We start from the raw sequence: 23,887 nt of genomic DNA on the forward strand, positions 1-23,887 counted from the left end.
GAGAACACAATTCCATTCAGCTCAATATCTCCATGAAAGACAATTCCCCACCTCAGTTATTGGTCCATTGAGCCTGCCTTGCACTATTTCTGAAGCACGTATATGGTCGCAAAACCCAGACCTCACATTTCTCTTGGTGCATCACCACCAAGACCTTTTTTAATTGAAGACTTCTTCATTTTTATACTCCAATCCTTGAATAAAGGTAACATCCCATTTGCTTTTACAATTATCTCCAAGTTAACAATGTAACTTGAGTACAAAACTGAGAACCCTCTAAACACCAATCTCTTATCTCTTAAAAATACTTTTTTCCCAACTAAAGTGGATAAGTTTACATTATCCACATCATATTCCAACAATCATATTTGTGTCCACTTATTTAATATCCCTTTGCAGTTCTTGCATCATCCTTACAACATTTTCCCATCTAGCCTTGTATCATCTGAAGAGTTGTATAGTTCATACTTGATCTACGCACTTAAGTGTATGGATTGCAGGCATTTGAGCCCTAAGCACTGATTTTTGTGCTGACCAATTCAATATTGCTTACCAAACATAAAATGACCCAAATATTTATATTTCCATTAACCACTTCTCATTTCACATCAATTTCTTTTGTCATCTCATTTGACCCGATGTTGTGAAACATTTTTTATGTGGACATTATTGTATGTTTTTTTTAAAATGCTATTATAAACATCCACCCTCTCCTTTTCTAAACTCCAACTTTCATAAAACCTTGTTCACTCTACTTGAGGACGTTAGGTTAGATTATCCGAATTGTTAGCATTTACCTGCATTTTGGGGCAGAAAGTGGCTTCATTGGTAGAGGCGCATGTTATTCACCAGTCCCTTAACCTTCCCACGTGCCAATCAAACTAGTTCCTCTCTACACTGCTGGGAGCACAGAATCTCCAGAAGGCCTCCATCACCAGTATTGCAGGTACCGTGGGAATATTCTGTTTCATCTGGACTGATGAATGGCAGCAGGCCTCTGGCTGAATGAGACTCCTGGGAGAAACTGGTTCTCTGATTCATTCTGGGACACTGGGGTTGGTAGGAGAGAGAGGGTCTGGTATAGTTGGGCATGCTTAGAATTTCTAATGAGCAGGTTTATTGTTGGAAGTTTTAAAACTGCATTTACTACAGATATTAGGTACAGGAATGCTGCAACTTGTCATTTCATTCCCAGTGTAAAAATCTTCTATATTATGAAATCTCTACATAATCCCTCTAGTATAAACAGTACAGGGCATTCATTACAATCATTATAGATTTAATAAAATTAACTCTCAAAAAGGTACCAGAGCTAAAATATTTATCTATTGTTGGAGAACATCTGAATTTCAATATCCAATCAACTGACATTGCAGGTGTACTTTTGCTGTTCCAGGGAAGGTTCAAATAAAAACTGCAGCTACTAGAAGTCTGAAATAAAAACAGAAATTGCAGGAAAATTCAGCAGGTCAGGCAGTATCTGCTTCAGATTCTGATGAAGGGACTTCACCTAGACACATTTGCTTTGTTTATCTTTCTACAGAAACTGCCCAACCTGCTGGGTTTTTCCAGCATTTTTGGCTTTTTGTATAAATAAATCAAAAGTTCTACCCAACTGCACTCCTGTTTTACAGGATGGGGATAATGGCATTGTATTTCATGGCACAATAGCAAAAATATCAACAATAATGTTGGAAAATGACACGAAGCATTGACAAAGATTTGAACTATCAGTGTACACCGTTATAATGCATAGGCAAATGCAAAGGCTGTTTGCTAGCAAATTTCAAAGTAGTCTCAGATTAAAATTCTCTTCTCTCACAACGTGCTCATATCAGCACAAGAACACACATAAGCATCAAAATGAAGTTTCCCTCATTATTATTGTCAATTATTGTTCAATTATGTTTCTGTTGACTTCTGGATTCAAATTTTTAAAATTGGAAATGGGCATTGTATTTTCCAAGTCAATGTCTAGAGTTTTCAAGATAGAAGATCTAATTAGAAGCAAATAAAAGCCCCAACAATTCCAACATGGATTTAAAGTAATCTACAAAAGCAGCAGAAGGGAAATGAAGAGAAATGTTTTCCACACAGAGAATTGGTAAAATTTGGAACATATGTCCTTAAAATGAGGTCAAACCAGATTCCACAGGAACTTTCAACTAGCAATTGAACACATCTGAAGTGAACTAGTATGAAGGGTAATGGGAAATAAAGCTGGAGCAGGGAATGGGATTTAATTGCACAGCGGCATCAAAGAGGTAGCACAGGCAAGACAGAACCAGTTGCCTTATTTGGTGCTCCTTGATTTTATGATTCCACATGTTGAGTTGCTCTCCAGTTTTTTCTCCTTCCTGTTGAAATCCCTCAGATATGCCAGGTATCAAATACCAACTATGACATGCCAATGTTGCTCCACAGTCAGCTGAAAACTTGTTGAAACTTGCAGCAAGTTCAAACCCTTGCCAATCTTCCCTATATTTAGTACTATCCCTGATTAAACAGTCAAGACTGGAAAAAACACCTGGAAAACCAAGAACCATCAGCTCAACCCACATCTCCCAGAACTTTTAAAGTTCTGTCATTATTTATAATTGTAGAATATTTTTTAAGGTTTGATTTAGTAATAGAAGGGAGTGGTATGCATCCAAGATGGGAAGATCTCTCTGAGGTGCTTCACTAAAAATAAACATTGAGCTTTTACAGGAATCTCATCCAATATGGTTATATTATTTGATGAAAGAGCACATTGACATTGATTTATGCAAAAAAAGCTTTAAGTAGTTCACATTACAGACTTTAATTAAAATTTATAACAAACACATTATGATAAATTTATAAACAAGAAACTCCGAATAAAATATTTAACAACAATTTAGCACAGCACTTACCTAATGAGACAGCAGATTGTTCTGGAATATCAATAACGATCTCTTTTAAGCTCTGTACATATCTTATCCGATCTACGACTGGAATCAAGAAATTCAAACCCTTTGTAAAAAGGACAAAAATTAATTTGAGATCAACATATGCTTTCTGTGTCTTTTCATGTTATAAAGGGCCCAGGGATGATGGTAATAACTTAGTTTTAGTGCACAGTATCAACTAATTAAATCTAAATCTGTATTACATGGAACTAATGATATCAGAGACTACAACATTTGACCTCTAATTATAATTCCATTGTCTTTTATTCACATTACAATTGTTCACCTCAGTTACTTTATCTGGATGAACCAAGCACAATTCAACCCAAGGTTCTTTCCTCTTTCTCTTCCTCTACCTCAATGATCTATTCTCTTCCTCATTTCTATTCTGTTACCTTAACATCATCACCTACTGACATAGGGCCAGCACAGTGGTGTTGCCAGACTGCCTATCTGACATATATTTGATCTATCAATTAAACAACAATTCAATGCACGTTTTTTTTTTCTCTGAATGCCAGCAGACTACATATGTAATTATTTATACATTTCACAGAAGCATTGTGTAAAATCAGTAGAGATAGATACGATTTTCTCAAAATTCAAATAAATCAGTATATAGTTTAAAAAAATATTTTACACCAAACATTTTGGAATACATACCACTTGATGAATTTACTAGTATTTTGACATGATTTCAAAAAGTGCTCAAAGGTTATGAAATAGACAAAAAGGATTTCTCCATTTGAAAATTAATTGTTCTCCAAAAAAGAAGCAAAATACTTCTAATGATTTGTTTAGAATTTTAACATTTTGTGAAGAAAATAATTTCAAAAAACTATTTATTTCTTTTGTTTTCAATACATTGAAACAGAGCCTTTCTAAGGATTTCAAATTTAATAGCGAACAATCCAAATTTCTAAAGTAGTGCTTCTGATGGAGTCTTACAACTTATCAGATCATTAAAAGGTATCCTAAACTAACAGCAATCAGATTATTCTGTAGCTTTTGTGAAATATGAATTTGATTGTCAAGTTCAACAAATTAATCACAAAGGCATATCACCAAAACATGAATGCCATTATAAAGGGCTTATTATGTTCGTCAAATTGTGGAAGAAGAACTTGCTGTTCAAAATACTCCTCCAACCTCATCTGAAAATAAAATGTTGATAAATATTTAAAAGCTATTTACAAATACATATCCTTTAGCTACTGACCATTTCCAGGCCTCCTATGCTCTCTGCACATTGAAGAATGGTGACTTCCAATGCTTTTGTTCTCTGTAATATTAACCAGTTTGTTGGAACAGGTTATGAATTGACCTCAAGCTGGCCAACCCTGGAAAGCTGATTGGCAGCTCAATGTGAATCTGTATCCAGCTGGTGTCTTCTAGGATCAGGCAGCTGTAAATGATCATGTCTGTTACAGACCGTAGGGTTTAGTTGCTTGGATAAATTCCCATCACTGAGGGTTTTTCATTATTAAACACATTTAAAATATTACGATTACTGGAACACTTAGCACAAGTAAGTAACAATTGCCAAGAAATGATGTGGAAATAGACATATTACAAACAAATCAGAATTATCCATACTCAGAATAATAGTGAACCACCCTCATGTCTGCTTCAATTAATGAGCGACATTACTTACTGGATCAAGTATTCTGTGAAAACGACCCATTCGTTCTACTACCCAAGCTTCTTGCTGTGGAACAAAGAGTACGACGGTGTTCATGGGTAGGCTTGATGCCCATCGGTGCGGTGCTGCTACTAACCATGCCTGAGGTATTCCTCTTCGAGAATGCTAGAATAAAAATTAAAATTAAAAATGGGTAATTTGTTTCTGTTGAAGAGTTCTCCTTAATTTTGTTCCAAACATATTGACATACCATGATGACGTTAGCAAACCCTGTTTTGATTATGTGGTCACCGCAGAGCAAGGCCAGCTTATTACAACATCTGCCACTCAGCCCATCAGATCCTTGTCACTCCTCACAAAGGAATCATTTCAGTCCCATACTCCCCCTCCTTATTTCCTGTTAGCTCTGCAATTTATTCTTTTTCAAACCCATCATCTCCCCTTTGATTCTTTTTGCCACGTTACCTGTTCTATGGCGTAATTTTTACAGCAGGCCTTTGGCACATGGGAAGAAACTGGAGCACCCAGCAGAAACTCGTGGAGCTGAGGAGATCATGCAAACTACAGACAGACAGCACCTGTAGTCAGGATCAACCTGTACATCAAACTCAGGTCCCTACATTACTGTGCCATCTTTAACTTATAATTATACACAAGTACTTACCATCAAGGGTCACTGTGAAATAATCAGGATCAGAGTATCCTGCTCATACTGCCCTAACACACACACTGTCGGTAATCTGCAGCATTACAGATGCACGATTACAACTCAAAAATTTCAGTCAAGGTGATACTTGGAACTTGAGTTTTGATCTGTATGGATTAATATTTCACTGTAGAGCCACTTTAGCTGCCCACCATCAGGGGATTCAGAAAAAACTACTGCAAAATTCTGATCCATAGCTTATGGAGATCTATTGCCACTTCAACACATGTTTAAAGATACGAGATTTCCCCAAATCCTCATCACTTCTCATCTATTCCTCAAAAGTGCTTTGTGCTGGGGTAGACTGAGTTCATCCCTGAACTAAACCGTCTTCACCTGCAAGCCTGGCTAAATAATGTCAATAGCTTATCGAATGTAGAATTACCACAGCAAGGCCAAATGATTCCTCAGTTGGAGTACACAAATAAAGTACTTTCACAAATGGAAAACTTTCTCTACTTTTATCTTGCTACCAGCTCACATTATCTTTACATAGACATCACAAATACAATGTTCCAAAAGTGCAGAGCCGGCAGAATAATTACATAAAAGGGAAATTAATAATGAGAGACGGAAGTGACAATTTATAAAATCATTACGTTCAGATTCATCAGTATGGCAGACCCAACCACTGCTAAGGAAGTACTTCTTGTCACTAACATTACCTTCACTTCCAGCTGTACTTTTTTTCCATCCTTTAGACAGAATGATAAAACCATCTCGTCTCTCTTCTGATTTAACTGGAATGATTGATGAGAACTGCGAAAACTGAGTTGTGAAACACAAGGATAGTACACCACTTGAAGATGATCTTTCAGATTGTGGCATCATCATACAGTGGACGGTACAGGTTTGGGATTCACTAGTGAAAAGGTCTTAACAACGGCCTTGCATTTTAAAGACAGTGCACACTGCAGCCACAGTGCACTCCTGGTGGGAGATGTGAATGTTTACAGTGGTAGATGGAGTGGTAATTATATGGCCTTTTCATCCTACATGCTGCTGCCTTTATATGGACTTGGGAAGTATTCCTTCATACTCCTGATTTGTGTCAGCTACAATATTTATATAATTACTTTGGTTAATTTGATCAATTAATGACCTAAAAATGGAAATGCCATTGAACGTGAAGTGTAGGTGGTTAGACACTTGCTTTCTGGATAACCATTACCTGGCATTTGTGTGAAGTGAATGCTACTTGTTACTTATCAGTCCATGCTTGATTACTGGATTGCTGTCTCCAAGTTTGGCTGCTTCATTTTCTGAAGAGTTCCAAATGGAACTAAACATTAGCAAACATTACTCATGACCATTGGATAGAGGGAAGTTTGTTGATAAAGCAACAGAAGATGATCGTTTTCTGAACAATGTCCAAAGGAATTCCTGGAGTATTGTCATGGGTGCTACTGAGAGTAACAGTAAGTGCCCTGGAAAGCATGGTCATTGACATTTTTTTACCATTTTGCCAGTGATTGAAATAATTATTTGGAATAGATTTGTCCTGTTCTTTTGTGAACAAGACATACCTAGGCATGTTGCTACATAGTTGGATAGATGCCACTGTTGGAGAAGCTTGGTGAGGCCTGTGGCTAATTCTAAAGGGTGAGGCTTCAGTACAACAACCAGGAAGTTGTCTAGTCTTGCAGCCATTTTTGTATCCAGTGCTCTTACCCATTTCCTGCTATCACATGGAGTGAATCAAATTCACTGAAACCTATATTCTGCTACAGTGGAGACTTTATAGTAAGGTTACAATGGATCATTCACAAGGCACTCCTACCTGATGATAGTTGCAAAAGCTTGAGTCTTGTCTTAACATTTACATGCAGTTCTAACCCACTGTTGAGGATGTTCTTGGAGACGCCTTCCTTCTCCCATTAATCTGTCAATTGTCCACCATCATTCAATATTGGATATGACAGGACTGCAAAGTTTTGATCTAATCTATTGGTTGCGGGATTGCTCCATTATCCATTGCATACAGCTTTTAGTGTTTCATGCAACCTGTACTGGGGCTTCATCACATTGGTACCTCATTTTTAGATACGACGAATGTTGTTCCCAGCATTCTCATCTGTGAACCAGGGATGGTCCTCTGACTTGATGACAGAATGAGGAATATACCAGACCACCAGGTTACCGATTGTAGTGGAACAGAACTCTCCTGCTGCTGATGCCCACAGCAACTCATGGGTGCCCAGTATTGAGTAGGCAGATCAGTTTTGAATGATTTTGCATACATGTGAAAGTGGGACTTTTGCCTCCAGTCACTGAATGATGCTTACTCTTGTCAATACTGTCCTGTATGGACACATCTGCAACATGTAAATTGGCAAGAATGAAGTCAAGGAATGTCAAGCTCTATGACCACCTAATACAACCTGGTAGCTAGGTTCTTCAAGACACACACAACTCGGTCAGTAAAGATGCTCCTGTGCTGCCCTTGATGATAGGCATTGAAGTCCCTCTGTGCTGTTGCCATTCTCCCACACTGATGAACATAGGGAAATAATGAAATATCAGCTGAGAAAGGACAACCTGCCATTGTCTGTGTTTGGCCTGATGCCGTAAGTCTTCACAGGGTCTGCAATCAACATTGCAGACTCTCAGGCCACTTCTTCCCCACTATAGACTATTGTACAACAGCCTCTGAAGGGTCTAGCCTGCTAATGGAATACAATGTACCCAGAGATCATGATGGAAAATGCCAGGACATTGGCTGAAAGGAAGTCCATTAAAAGTAAATGGAAAAGCATTTACGTTATTTTATGCTTTGAACATGAGCCATTCAATTCTTAATGTTAATCAGGAGTTTCCTACCACTTTACTTCTCCATCCCAATTGCATTGTGGCCTCCCTATTTTTGACTCCACAGATTGCATCAATGATGTCCAATGTGAGCTCAAAGAAAAGCAGCTTATCACCTGCGGTAACATGCTGCCTCTATCCAGGGTTGGAGCCGAACCATTCTGATTCAATTTGTTTTCTTTTTCTCATGTGCATCTAATAACTGGTTTTTGATGTAATGATAACCTTTGCCTGCATCCTGCTTCACAGGCAATTCTTCTGTTCTCTCCACCCCCACCCCTTTCTGCAATTTAAAACGTTTATTTTTTCAATTTTCTAGTTTGGATGAAGGGTCCTTCACATGAAAGGTTGGCACTGTTTCTCTCCCCATCGATGCTGCTTGTCCAAAGTATTCCAGATTTGTTTTAGATTTCCAGCATCTGCAGTTTTGTTTTGCTCCAAGCATTTACATTATAAGAGCAAGCAGAGTATAATCATACAAGTGTTAGAAGTTTCATCAATATAATCCATAAAAACAAGGATGTTGCCAGGACTTGAGGGACTGAGTTACAGGGAGAGGTTAGACAATCTAGGGCTTTATTCCCTGGAGCATAAGAGACTGAGAGGTGATCTTAAAGAGGTAAAAAATCATGAGGGGCATAGATAGGGTGAATGCACTGTCTTTTTCCCTGGGTTGGGGTATCAAGAACTAGAGGGCATAGGTTTAAGGTGAGAGGGGAAAGATTTAATAGGAACTTGAGGGGCACCTTTTTTTTACACAAAAGGTGTAATGAGCTGCCAGAGGAAGTGGTTGAGGCAGGTACAATAACAATTTTTTAAAAGACAGTTGGATTGGTACATGGATTGGAAAGGCTGAGAAGGTTACGGGCCAAATGCTGGCAAATGGGGCTAGCTTGGATGGGGCATCTTGGTCAGCATGGACCAGTTGGGCCGAAGGGCCTGTTTCCATGCCATATAATTCCATGAACTATTAAACAAAAAAAAATCATCATACTCAAGGAAGCAATTTGGCCCAATATAGTTGAGCTGATCAACTGAAGGAGTTTGACACTTGGTTTACTTTGCTTGCTCTTTTCTTTTAACTTCCTCAAATATTTATCTGCTCCATTTTAAATAATGTTATGCTTCGTGCCTTTATCATAGTTTCAGTAGTCCACACACTAAATGTGCCGTCTAAAACAAAACTCCTCTAACTTCATTTATTTGGCAATCTTGAAGTTATACCATCTGATTAACAACTCTTGGAAATATTTTCCCCCCAAACATCTCGTCAAAATGGACCAAAACTTTTTTAGCAATTTTATCAATCTTCTTTGTAGTTTTTATAGTTTCTCTACATCCTGCTCATAAATGAAGTTTCCAATCCCAAAATTTCAGTGAATCTCATCTGCACCCTCCCAATAGCCATGGGACTTCAGCCGAAAGTAAGGTGCCTGTAACAAAAATGTGCTTTTAGTCCCTGCTGAAATAGTACTTCTAAAAACATCAAGTAAGTTGTTAACACTCAATCACAAAAACATATTTCTGAATAAGAAAACCTTTTTCATTCCAACAGACTTTGGACAGAACTCCAGAAGTGTGCTATTTTTTATGACCTACTGCACAATGCCTTGCTTAAGGTATTAATTTTTAATGGCTTACAGTCCATATACGCAATTACAAACATTTTTGCAACAAAGGTTGGATTTTTATTTGACAATGATGAAATGTCTATTTGTAATTATGAGACCTCAGCTGTTGTCTCGGTACTGCTACAGAGGTGACCCAATGTCACACTGGCACAGATCAAACAACAAGGCACCACTCAGCTAGTGAACGTGATTGACAATGGTGTCTGAGAACTGAGAAGGGGAGAGAATTACTGAATAGTCAAAGTCCTAGAGGCAGACAGCTCAATGACACAAAGGACTGGCCTTCTAAAAACATTCTGCCAGACAGCATAAAAGCAGAGTTGGATTTTGAACATTTGTTTGATCCATTTCGTCTAGCTTTTTTCAAAAAAAATTCATTACTTTGTGTATGAACATGGGAAGATTGTGCTGGACCAGACCCACCACCCAGAATTGCTGCTTGTGGCCCCCACAGAGGTGCACTCACCTATAGTGGATGCAGAGGGCCTCAGGCACCAGCCCTCAAATCAGGGTATAAGATCAGACCTGCAACAGGACTGCAGACAGCATCGTGCAGAGACCCCAAAGGTGAAGGCACGGCTTGGGTTTCTGCCACAGCTGTTATTGAGCTTTGCAGATTTTAATAAGTGCCTGAGATTTGAGACACTTATAAACTATTAAAGTTGAAATTACTAATTAATATATTAACATAAAGGTTAACCAAAAACATTATGCTGAAGCAAAATACTTCAAAAAAAATCCTTCCCCTTTGTCTCCAAATCTACAGGCCGAGAATTCCCAGTGAAATAAACAGGGTTTCAAATCCTGATAAGTGGTGATCCACCAGAGTAATGCTGGAGAATTCTGCCATGACTGGGCCCCACCATGAAGGGCATAGGGATAGGGAAGAAGAGGGGTAACCAGCAGTGGACCAAATAACAGATACAGCCTTCTGAGTCTCTCAGTGTGCTCCAGACTTGATTCATTTTGAAGGTCTTTAAGCTGGTGGTTTCAACAAAATTCCACTCAATGAATATTTCACAATAAATTATTTACTGCTCATTCCTCTGTCATGGATAAATAAAGTCACTTTCTGGCTTAACTCGGCAAAGGTGTGTTGTAGAGAGAAAAATTGCAGGGTACCAAATCCAGCATTATGTTAAGCAGCATACAGAACAAGAGTTCCTTATTACAAGTGTTCATTGAAAAACTTTGCCTCTTGTAAAGTATACAGGAAATTTTTATAAAAAAGAAAAATGCCAATGAGTTAGACTTTGATTTAATTTCCTCAAATTTCATTAACTTGCTTCACTGTGCCGGAAAATCCCTAGTTTGCAGTTTATCAGCAGGAGAAATCTGACAAGCTTTCTCTTTCAAATGTGATCACAGACACAAAACAGAGACTTGGATCACAAAGTCAGATCCAAGAAAAGCTGCCAAGTCAGAAAAAAGAAAAGTAGAAGGGGAAAGCTTCACCAGCAACATGAAAGAAGTAATTAGATATTATTTCACTTAATCTCATTAGGGACCCAATCATTTGTGGCTAGGACATTGATAACAAAAAGTTATACTGGTTAAAGGAAGTGATTTCAAACATAGCACATGCAAACATTTCCTGTGAAATGAAATGAAATTAATAATCCATATCTGGCCCTTTTTTACTACTTGGCCCATTTTTAAAGTTTGGAGAAGCAGGAAGGGAAATAATTAAACACAGCAAAATGTTCAATATATATCAAAGAGTTACAATCATTACATCCCTGATTCATGTTTGTGTGTGTTAGATATTGGGGAGCAAAAGGCTATTCAGAGAAGTGAGGGATCCACGTATAGAGTAACTGATGCTACCAAATCAAAGAAGTACAGCAGCTTTGTTACGGGAGCCTTGAATGCTGTCATAATTTATTCAGATATTGTACTAAGGGTTACTGCATTGACCACAAAAGCTGTAAAAAGTAATTACTGAGAGAAGCAATGATCCAAATAGTAAATGCAGGAGGACAGCAAAATATACTGCCCAATAATTTGAAAAACATCCATTGAACATTACTCTTAAGATCAATCACCTTATGCCCACCCTGCCTCCCCTCTTTTGTCCACCTATCACTACTCTGCTTTTCCCTCCTATATATTGGGCTTCCCCTTTTCCTATCTTCAGTCCTGAAGAAGGGTCCTGACCCAAAACGTTGACTGGCTGCTTTTCTCTGCGGATGCTGCCTGGCCTGCTGAGTTCCTCCAGCATTATAGTGGTTTTCATCCAGATTCCAGCATCTGCAGTCCTTTGTTTCTCAATTATTTATTTAACTTGACACAGATATAACACCTTAATATTGTCTGAATTAATTTTACCAAACTACTCCTTAAATGGCACATTATTACAAACTTTTTCAAAGCCTCTATACAAGCTGTCGCTGGGTAAGCAACGGGCTCCATTTTTACAGATGTCCATAAGTCAATTTTGTCCATAGTCAGAAAATACACAAAGATGGTAACAATACCTCCACAGTATTGTAATGGATGACATCAAAAGAACATAAGACTGATAAGAAAGAACAATTAGTACAAGTGGAGAGAAGAAACTAGTTCTGCTCTTCGTAGGACTTTTGAATTTAATAACATTATGGGGGCTCGTTCATATGTAAGGGTATCGATAGGTCGGGCGTTCGTAACCTAGGGACAGCCTGTACTGAGCATTCACTGCATTTTCTTTATCAATACACTCACCTTCCTAGAAATGTTAAAGTAAAAGGCAAATCATGCCTGACATAAAGCTTTATTGATTATAGCTTTCAGCTTACCCATGAACAAATTTAGATTGATTATTTTTTTGGTTACCTGGTTTATTCCTTTTCACCCCTTTGACAAAAGACACACCACTGCCAACCCCCCAGTGCTCTGGCATTCAGTGCCTCATGCCTTTATCACTTTGGAGATGCATGATAATTTTTGCCAGCATTAGTTTCTTACCCTTAGCTTTCCTGATTAATGCACAAATGCTTTTGTTCCCATTATCACACTTTTCCATGAAAATCGAGGCAGTAAAAGGACAGGAGAAAGATAGAAGGCAAAAGGACCGCAGATGCTGAAATCTGGAACAAAAAACAGAGCACTGGAAGAACTCAGCGGGTCAAGCACTAAGACAATAAGTATAAAACGACATTTTGGGTTGAGACCCTGCCTCAGGAATGAGAGGGAAGAAGGAAGATTGCCAGTGTGTAGCAGGGTGGGATAGAGGCTGGTAGGTGATAGATAAAACCAGATGGGGAGGGGATTTTCTTTAAATTTTATTTACAGCATGGTAACAGGCCCTTCCGGCCCGAGTCTGCGCTGCCCGATTTTAAACCCAAATTAACCTACCCGTACGTCTTTGCAATGTGGGAGGAAACCCACGCAGATACGGGAGAACGTACAAACTCCTTACAGACAGCGACGGGAATCGAACCCCGATCACTGGCGCTGTAATAGCGTCGCGCTAACCGCTACGCTACCGTGCCGTGAACCATCTGTCCTTTGCCTTCTTCATTGCTATGGAGAGGCTAAACACAAACAGGAAAAATAACATCTTATATTCCACTTGAGTAGCTTACAACCCAAAGGTATGCACGTTGAATTTTTCAATTCGAGGTAACCCACACTGCAGTGTTCTACACACACACAGACCAGGAGTCACACATCATCGTCCCGGGATGATAGACAGATGGAACCAGATGGGGGAAGGAGTGGATGGGAGAAAGGAACAGAAAGAGAAGACGAGTCTGTGTGCGCGCATGTGTGTGTCTCTATCTGTCTGTAGAACACTGCAGTGAGGGTTACCTCAAATTGAAGAATTCAACGTGCATACCTTTGCGTTGTAAGCTACTCAAGTGGAATATAAGATGTCATTTTTCCCATTTGTGTTTAGCCTCTCCATAGCAATGAAGAAGGCAGGTTCAATGTAGGAGTGGGAAGGAGAGTTAAAATGACATACAACTGGAAGCTCAAGATGACTGTTGAGGACAGAGCACAGGTGCTCCGCAAAACTGTTGATTACACTTGGTTGCACCAATGCAGAGGAGGCCACAGCTCGAGCACCGAATACAGCAGACCAGGTTGGAGCCTTGGCCTCACCTGGAGGGGCTGTTTAGGTACATGGATGGTGCTGAGGGAGGAGGTGAAGGGACAGGTGTTACACTTATTGCAGTTACAGGGAAAAGTGCCTGGGAACAGGGAGGGGTGGGTGGGGAGGAATGAGTGGGCCAGTCCTGAAGAAAGTGGTCCCTGTAGAAAGCAAAAATGGGGGGTGGGGGGGGGGGGGGGGGGTGAAGGGGGAGATGTGACTGGTGGTGGGATCACACGGGAGCTGGCAGAAAAGACGGAGGATGATGTGTTGGTTGCGGAGGCCGGTGGGGGTGAAAGGTGATGACCAAGGGAATTCTATTGCTATTCTGTCTATCGAGAAGTGGAGTGAGAGCACATATGGGGGAAAAGCGTGTGAAGGCTCGATCAGCCATGGCAGAGGGGAAGCAACGTTTCTGGAAGAAGGAAGACATTTCAGAAGCCCTAGAGTAGAAGGCCTCATCTTGAGAACAGATGTAGCAGAGAAGGAGAAATTGAGAAAAAAGGATAGCATCTTTATAGGAGGCAAGGTGGAACAAGATATCATTGAAGTAACTGTGGGAGTCAGTACGTTTACAGATGTTAGTGGCATGTTTGTCTGCAAAAGATCCAGAAAAGAAAGAGAAATGTCAGAGATAGGGTGAATTTGAAGGCAGGGTGGAAGTTCGCAGCAAAGGTGGTGAAATTGTTGAGTTCTGTGTGAGTGCTGGAAGCAGCACCGAGAGAAAGCTATTTAGTTCTGACATACATTAAGATCAAGACTGATCGATGAGCTTACTCGATATACCTTTGAGTCATGTTTCTTAAAATGACTGGTTAACAAAAATCTATCACTCAGATTTAAAATTAACTGAGCTAGAGAGAACACTAAACTGTCACAGTAGATAGAACACAGAACAGTGCAACACAGGATCAGGCCCTTCAGCCCACCATGTCTATGCTGACCATGATGCCAAACTAAACTAACCCATCTGCGTGCACATTGGAATTGGTTTATTATTATCACTTGTACCAAGGTACAGTGAAGAACTTGTCTTGCATAGCATTCATACAGATCAATTCATTACACTGTGCATTGGGGTAGTACAAGGTAAAATACAGAATGCAGAATGAAGTGTAACAGCTACAGAGAAAGTGCAGTGCAGGTTGACAATAAGGTGCAAGATCATAACGAGGTTGATTGTGAGGTCAAGAGTCCATCTTATCGTACTAGGGAACCATTCAATAATCTTATAACAGCGGGATAGAAGCTGTCCTTAAGCCTGGTAGTAGGTGCTTTCAGGCTTTTGTATCTTCTACTTGATGGGAGAGGGGAGAAGAGAGAATGTCCAGGTGGTGGGGTCTTTGATTATGCTGGCTGCTTTACCAAGGCAGCAAGAACTAAAGACAGAGTCTACAGAAAGGAGGCTGGTTTATGTGATGTGCTGAGCTGCGTCCTCAACTCTCTACAGTTTCTTGCAGTCACAGGCAGAGCAGATGGAAGGACATGGTCTTTTTCCCTCCATCCTGCTCTCAAATCCATCCAGACGATCTCTGACATTTCTATTCCTTGCTGTATTACTCTATGATTCTCAGAACACTGACATCAGTAGACCTGACCATGAGTGTTTAGGACACAAATAGGAAGTCTATCTTAGGCCATTGCTGTCAACTAGTATTGCCACAGTGCTGCATGTGCAGGCTTGCCGAGGACATCACACAGCTTAGTATCTTTTACCATTTTACACAGGAGCCTGGAGTTGGTGTCCAGTTTACTGCCAGTTCTGCCAATATCATCATGTCCATAGGAGCACCATTACAATCACTGCAGAGATGCAACCACAATTGCAAAAATCAGAATCAGATTTATCATAGAACCAAAGAACAATACAGCACAATACAGGCCCTTCGGCCCACCATGTTGTGCCGACTTTCAAACCACGCCTAAGACTATCTAACCCCTTCCTCCAACATATTCCTCTATCTTAAATTCGCCCATATGCTTATCTAACAAGCTCTTGAACTTGACCAACGTATCAGCCTCCACCACCACCCCAGGCAGCGCATTCCATGCACCAACCACTCTCTGGGTGAAATACCTCCCTCTGATGTCTCCCTTGAACTTCCCACCCATTACCTTAAAGCCATGCCCTCTTGTATTTAGCATTGGTGCCCTGGGAAAGAGGCGCTGGCTGTCCACTATCTATTCCTCTTAATCATCATCACCTAGGAACTTAATCATCACTTATCTTCACTGACATATTATCTTAATCTTAATCATCACTGACATATGATGTGAAAATTGTTGTTTTGTGGCAGCAGTACAATGCAAAGACATAAAAATCTATAAATTACAAAAATAAATAAATCGTGCAAAAAAAAATGAAGTAGGAAGGGGAAGTCGGGAGAACACACACCAATCCTAAGTGAGGGGTCAGCAGTGGAAAGGGTGAGCAGCTTCAAGTTCCTGGGTGTCAATATTTCAGAGGATCTATCCTGGGCCCAACACATTGATGCAATCACGAAGAAGGCACACCAGCAGCTCTACTTCGTCAGGAGTTTGAGGGAGATTTGGTATGTTCACAGTCAACCTTCACTATGCCAAGATATTCCAAAGCAGAAAGTCATACAGTGCTTGTCTGATGAAATAGATGAGCTTCTATGCAACCGCTTCAAGTCGGTGGACTGGTCCATATTCAAAGACTCAGCGTCCAACCTTAATGAATACGCCACTGCCACCACAGACTTCATCAGCAAGTGTTTAAAGGACTGTGTACCAAAGAAATCAATCCAGGTGTTCCCCAACCAGAAACAATGGATGAACCAAGAGATCCACTCCCTATTGAAGTGCAGGTCTGAGGTGTTCAAATTGGGTGACCCTGATCCATAAAGGAAACCAAGATATGACCTTTCTAAAGTTATCAAGGATGACAAAAGCCAATACCAGACCAAACTAGAGTACCAGACCTGCCTGCAGCTGTGGCAGGGCTTGCATGTTAGAATGGGCTACAAACAAAATCAGGCAGTGTCGCTGGCAACACCAACTACCTCCCCAATAAGCTCAATGCATTCCATGCACGTTTCGAGCAGAAGGTCAATGAAATGACACCACCCACCCCAACAGCCTCCGATGCACCTGTACCCACGGTCACCGTCGCAGAGAGTAAACCCGCAGAAAGTAACTGGCCTGGACGGAGTCCCCGGCCATGTCCTTAGATCCTGCGTGGATCAGCTGGCAGGAGTATTCGCAAACATCTTTAACCTCTCCCTACTCCAATCTGAGGTTTTCACCTGCTTTAAGAAGACCACTACAATACCAGTGCCAAAGAAAAATAAGGAAATGTGCCTTCATGACTACTGCTCGGTGGCTCGGACATCCATCATCATGAGGCTGATCATGGTACACATCAAGTCCAGCCTCCCAGACAACCTCGACCCACTGCAATTCGCCTACTGCTGAAACAGGTCCATGGCAGTCACCATCTCCCTGGCCCTACACTCATTTCTGGAACATCTGGATGACAAAGACACCCATGTCAGGCTCCTATTTATTGACTACAGCTCTGCCTTCAATACCATAATTCCAAACAAACTCATCTCCAAACACCTGGACCTCGAAGTTGACACCCCCCACAACTGGATCCTTGACTTCCTGACCAACAGACTGCAATCAGTAATGATAAGGCAGTAACACTTCTGCCACAATTATCCTCAACAATGGTGTCCTGCGTGGCTGCATCCTCAGCCCCTTACTTTACTCCCCATACACTCACGACTGCGTGGCCAGATGCTGCTCTAAGTTTTCAGATGACACCACTGTAGTGGGCCAGATCTCAAAGAACAATGAGTTGGAGTACAGGAAGGAGATGGAGAGCTTCGTGGTGCACGCCCCTATATGTACCAATAGTGCCAAGGTGGAGATGATTGAGAGTTCCAAGTTCCTAGGTGTAAATGTCATCAACAACTTGCCCTGATCTAGCCAAGTAGACACTATGGCCAAGAAAGCACACCAGCACCTCTACTTCCTCTGAAGGCTAAGGAAATTCAACATGTCCCCGTTGACCCTCACCAATTTTTATGATGCAGCATAGAAAGCATCCTATCTGGATAAATTACAGCTTGGTAGGGCAACTGCTATACCCAAGACTGCAAGAAATTGCAGAGAGTTGTGAAACTAGCCAGGTCTATGACGCAAACCAGCCTCCCCTCCATTGACTCTGTCTATGCTTCCTGCCGCCCTGGAAAACCTGCCAATATAATCAAGGACCCCTTCAACTCCAGGTATTCTCTCTTCTCCCTCTTCTATTGGACAGAAAATACAAAAGCTTGAGAACATGTACCATCAGGCTCAAGGACAACTTCCATCCTGCTGTTATAAGACTTTTGAACAGACCTCTTATACAATAAAGATGTACTCTTGGTCCCTAAATCTATCTTGTTGTGGCGCTTGCACCTTATTTGTCTAACTACACTGCACTTTCTCCTCTGTAACTGTAACACTATATTTTGCATTCTGTTATTGCTTTCCTTTTTTACTACCGAGATGTTCTTATGTATAGAATGATCCATCTGGATGGCATACAAACAAAAGCTTTTTACTGCATCTTAGAACATGTGACAATAATAAACCAATTACCAATGGTGCACACATTAATGGATGCAATCTTTATACCTACTATATTGTAAATATAAGCTGTAGTCAGTTCACACTGGACAGTTCCATCTTAGCAAGCCTACAGTGTGAATGGACTGCTGCATTTGTCCCAGGTTAAGATACAGGTGCTGATCTCCACAGGCCTTACATTCTGCTGCGATATTTGAAGGGAACCTGCTTGGTCCTCGATTCAATTTTTCTCCTCCTTCTAACTTTTGCCTTTTGACTCTCACGCCAGCAGCTCTATTTCGTTAGGAGTTTGAGGAGATTTGGTATGTCACCAAAGACTCTTACAAGTTTCTATAGATGTACGTGGAGAGGATTCTAACTGGTTATATCACAGCCTGGTATGGAGCCTCCAATGCACAGGATTGCAAGAGGCTGCACAGGGTTGTAGACTCAACCAGCTTCATCACAGGCACAACCCTCCCCACATCTGAGAACATCTTCAAGAGGCACTGCCTCAAGAAAGTGACATCATCATTAAGGACCCTCACCATCCGGGACATGCCCTCTTCTCATTACGACCATCAGGGAGGTGGTACAGGAGCCTGAAGACCTAAACTCAATGATTCGGGAACAGCTTTTTCCCCTCTGCCATCAGATTTATGAACAATCCGTGAACACTACCTCATTCCTTTTTATTTGCACTATTTATTTTTGTAATTTAGAGATCTTTTTATGTTTGCACTGTACTGCTGCTGCAAAACAACAAATTTCACATCATATGTCAGTGATAATAAATCTGATTATGATTCTGATTCAAGTTGGTTGCTCTCGGTGTCCTGGAGCTTGAATGTGTTTGGCACTGCCCCACTTCCAGTCTCCTGATGGGCAGAGTTTGATGCTCCATTGCACCCAGATTCCAAAGTCTGAGTGCAGAGAAGACTCCCACACTCTAGGTTCCTCGATCTGAGGTTCACTGAGTCCTTTCCTCCCCTTGCAGGACTTGGCTGGGATGTCCTTTCTACCTCTGTTTTTCACTTCCATTTCACCACTTCTTTTGATGGTGGTGCTGACTTCATTGCCTTGCTTCGTCAGATGAGGAGCAACTGTAGATGTCTGCCTGGCTTGTCATTCCTCTTGGAGCAACTTCAAGAGGAATGACAAGCCAGGCAGACATGGTTTTTATACCTTTAGGAGATTTTTCGTCCCCAGTTTATTTCTTTTCACCATTTGCCAGTCTCCTGCTGCCTTCTCTTCCAAATGGCTGGGTGAAGGTTGGGAAATGTCAACTAGGGCTTTGCAGCTTGCTACAGCCAGATTTTCTACCCTTTCATTCTTCACATTCCTGACTGGTGCCTCGATGGCAGGAGGGGGGATGTTGCCATCCGTGGAGGACTAGTTGCCAGTTCCCGCCCTCCCACCCTACAACACCCCCCCACCCCACTTATTACCAGAAGATTGCTTGGGGAAACTCTGTAAAAGTAGCTTGCCTCTTGCTGCACACTGGCTGCAAAACTTGCTCTTCTTATAAATCTCTGGTCTCACAGCCTTCCTGTTTACAGATTCTGCAGAAGATGGCAGTGCACACATCCAGGTTTGCCCCAGGTGCAGTACACATCGCATTGTCCACTACATAGCCATGCCTTTCTCCAAATACGAAGCTGGTGGGCTAGTGAATGGTGACTTCCTTTCTCTAAGTGTCACCTTGATCTGTCACATCCTTATCCAGAAACTGAAGAGGTTAAATTTGATGCATCCTAAATCATCCACAACCAGATGGTTAGGGTTGCAAGTGTACTGTTGCAGTCCAATCCCTGTGTGCTGGGTGAGGGTACAAAATCTCTGCCTTCAGAACCAAATGTGGCTGTTTTTAAAATAATTGTCACCTTGACAACTTTGGTCTGCACCTAAAACAATCATTTTCTTTGTTCTCTACCCCCTTCCCCTCTCTGCAACTTAAATCATGCTTAATTTCTAACTTTCCAATTCTGATGAGGTGTCTTGACCTGAAACGTCAATTCTGTTCCCCTCCACATTGGCACTGTTTGACCTGTTGACTGCTTCTTGGGTATTCTTTTAATGTTTCAGATACTGCATAAACCTGCTGGATTAGTGACTAAAACTGCCTTGGGTTAGTGGGGGTGGGAAATATTCATCAAGACAGAACTCACTGGCTCCCTTTCAAAGTAATGCCAAGCTACAACCTAATATCAACCTAGCTAGGACCAATGTCAACAAATACGTCAACCTATCAAAATACGCAAAATGCCACATCATTTACCTAAAAGTGCATAGTTTAAGGGCTTCAATCAAGTTCTGATAAAGGGCCTGTTTCGACCTGAAACATTAACACTTTCTCTTACCACAGATTTCCAACATCTGCATTTTGATTTCCGATGTATAATTAATTTCATTCTCAACGGGCAGTACTCTTACCGCTGTTATTCTCAAGATTTCTAAGATTTCTCCACGTTGTATTTCACTTTGTTTTTGCATCATTTCAATTCCCGAAACGACCTATAACCATTTTCCTGACATTGCAACAAAAAGCAAACACAATAGTCGATCAAGACCATTGCGAGAGCTGGAAAGCTGAATCATTTTAAAGCCAGGACAAAATGCGGATGTTTCTTGCAAAATTTAACCGTCTATAATAAAAAAAATAAACATGTTCTGAGATTTGTCCATCAACGTCCCATGCTTCCATGAAACTGAAGACATTTTTTCTCCTCTCAGTGGAAGACCCTCACCCACCGCACTTCCCGGGATGATTTTAGTTGGTCACTGGAGCGGCGGCCTGGGGGAAGGGGGGGAGGAGATGCGCGGCCACGTGAAGCTGCCGGTGGCCGGGGCCGCCTGGCCCGGCTCTCATTACCTGCGCGGCCGCCCAGAACCCCGCCCGGGCCGCGTTGCCCTTGGTTACCTGCAGCAAGGTCCGTCCCCGAATCAGCGAGCGCAACATCCCGGCGGCCGCGGACACAGCAGGTGGACAGAAAGGGCGGAACTCCGACCACACGGGCGACGAACTATTTACTCCGGCAGGCAACGTAGAGCTTGTGACTAGGGTTCCGGCAGCTAACCGAGCTTCCCTTCCCCTTGTTTTGGGAAATCTAAACTATCTACCCGCTGAGTACCGAACCATCGCCAGTAATTGTAAACATACTCAATGCTTTACCAAATCCTGTCGATGTTTTTGGGGATTGTAAGAATTAAAGATTAATCTCCCGAGTCCAGCTGCGAGGAATTCGGGCCAATAAGAATTTGTTTCTCCGATAAGAATTTGGGCCATTCGCAAGGATTAGTGTGATATTTGCTTGGACACCTTCGTTTGTTAATTCTAAAAAAATGTTGGGAAGGAGGTGTAAAGTGGATGGGACAGGTGATTGAGTGATAAAGCCTTCAGTAATGCATCCACCCAAAGTTAGAAACCTCTCAAGCAAATCAAAGAAAAAAGAGAACCAAAGTTTCTGGCACCTGAATGCTAACTCATAGAACAGGACAGGAGCAGTCACACAATACCTGTGCCAACTATGATGTCTACTTAAATGACACATCTGGTCCATACCCCTCAATATCAATTCATAAAATTCATTTTGAGCCTGATGGAATACACTCCACTTGCGTGGATGAGTACAAAAACTCTTAAGGAAACCTAACACCGTACAGGTTAAAGCTGTCCAGTTTAGTGGCACCCAATCCATCACCCTAATGTTCATTACCTCTATCACCAATGCACACTGACTGCAGTGTGCACTATTTACACACTGCACTGCAGTTATTTCCTAGGCTATTCCTTCAGCACCTCCCAAACCCCCAAATTCTACCACTAAGAAGAACAAGAACAGTAGGGTCATGAGTCACCACCACCTGCAGTTTCCCCTCCAAGTCGCACATCATAGCTGGGTCAAGATCCTGGAATCTCCTATCCAAAAGCAATATGATGTACCTTCACCAGAAGGATTGCAATTGTTCAGCAACTCACCACTTCTCGAGGGGAATTAAGGAAAGAAAATAAATGCCAGACCTGCCAGTGATGTCCAGGTCCCCCTAAAAATGTCAACAAATGACTTCTGTAGCTAACGTTTCAAGCTGAAGGCTCCAACAATCAATACAAAACCACAGTCATTATAACAATCGTGAAAGTGGAGATGGGAAGTATGTCTTCTGGCTTATGGGTTCAATCTGAAATCCCCAGTATACGCTAGTTCAAATCCAGAGAGTTTCTATTTGCAGCATCTGGCTGAATCTTCACCCTTCCAAGTGTTATGTGGCTGGTCTGACTACACTTTTGATTGAGTCACTAGACCTAGAGGGATTGTATTTAAGATCAATAAACCCTCCAGTTATTGAGGACTTAGACCTGAAGAAAGATTGAATGGAAATCCCCCTTTTCATATTTCAGTAGAAATAGTCTTTACTAGAAGGTTTGAGTACAGAAGAAAGGAAGTCTTAGTTAGGAGAAATGGGTCATTTTCAGACACAATCAGTAACTAATGGAGGGTCACAGAGATCAGTTCTGGGGCCTCAATCACCTACAACCTATATTAATGATTTAGATGAAAGGACAAATCAAATTCGCTGATGACATTACTGTTGTTGGACAAATCACAGGTGGTGATGAGTCAGCTTACCGGAGTGCGGTAGGATATCTGGTTGAGTGGTGCTGCAACAACAACATCTTGCTCAACTTCAGCAAAACTAAAAAGCTAGCTTTTGACTTCAGGAAGGGGAAGGAGGGCGAATATGCGCCTGTCTACATTGGGGGATCTGCAGTGGAGAGAGTCAGCAGCTTTAAATTCCTGGGCATTAACATATCGGATGACATCCTGGGTCCAGCATATATATGCAATCATAAGGAAAGAGTGACAGCGTCTTTACTTTCTTAGGAGGTTAAGGAGGTTCACTGAACACTAACAAACTTCTACAGATGTACTGTTGAAAGTATCCTGACTAGTTGCATCATGGCCTGGTTCGAATGCACAGGAATGTAAGAAGCTGCAGAGAGTTGTGGACTCTGCCCAATACATCACCAGCACATCCCTCCCCATCACTGGTAGTATCTACATGAGGACAGTCAGCACCTTTTCCCCAAGGCGGCAATGGCCAATACCAGAGGACATCAGTTTAAGGTCAAAGGAGGAAAGTTTAGGGGAAATGTCAGAGGTAGGTTTTTTTTTACACAGAGAGTGGTGGGTGCCTGGAATGCACTTCCAGGGGTGGTGGTAGAGGCTGATACAATAGGGACATTTAAAAGACTGTTAGATAGGCACATGGAAGAAAGTAAAATGGAGGATTATGGGCTATGTAGGAGGGAAGGGCTAGGTTGATCAGGGTGCAGGTGTTTATATAGGTCGGCACAACATCATGGGCCAAAATGCCTGTAGTGTGCTGTACTGTTCTATGTTCTATGAGGTGCTGCCTCAAGAAGGCAACACCTATCATCAAAGGACCATGCCACCTTTTCGCAGCTTCCATCAGGCAGGAGGTACAGAAGCCTAAAGCCCCACACCAACAGGT

At 41.5% G+C, this 23,887-nt stretch overlaps 1 protein-coding gene across 2 annotated transcripts in view; it reads right to left on the reverse strand.

Annotated features, from left to right (window-relative positions):
• Window positions 1-21,404, reverse strand: part of stoml2 (stomatin (EPB72)-like 2) — a 36,913-nt gene extending 15,509 nt beyond the window's left edge. Inside the window, exons 1-3 of one of the 2 annotated variants that reach the window (XM_052035444.1) lie at window positions 21,294-21,404; window positions 4,585-4,737; window positions 2,895-2,994 (exon numbers count right to left, since the gene is read on the reverse strand). In XM_052035444.1, the coding sequence (XP_051891404.1) occupies window positions 2,895-2,994; window positions 4,585-4,737; window positions 21,294-21,332 (292 nt within the window). In that variant the 5' untranslated portion in view covers window positions 21,333-21,404. Of the gene's footprint in view, window positions 1-2,894; window positions 2,995-4,584; window positions 4,738-21,124; window positions 21,235-21,293 lie in introns of those variants that run through there. The other variant, XM_052035453.1, reaches the window with a different exon arrangement.
• Between the last annotated feature and the right edge of the window lie 2,483 nt (window positions 21,405-23,887).

This window comes from Pristis pectinata, chromosome 2, assembly GCF_009764475.1.
Source record: "Pristis pectinata isolate sPriPec2 chromosome 2, sPriPec2.1.pri, whole genome shotgun sequence".
In the NCBI taxonomy this organism is placed as follows: Eukaryota; Metazoa; Chordata; class Chondrichthyes; order Rhinopristiformes; family Pristidae; genus Pristis; species Pristis pectinata.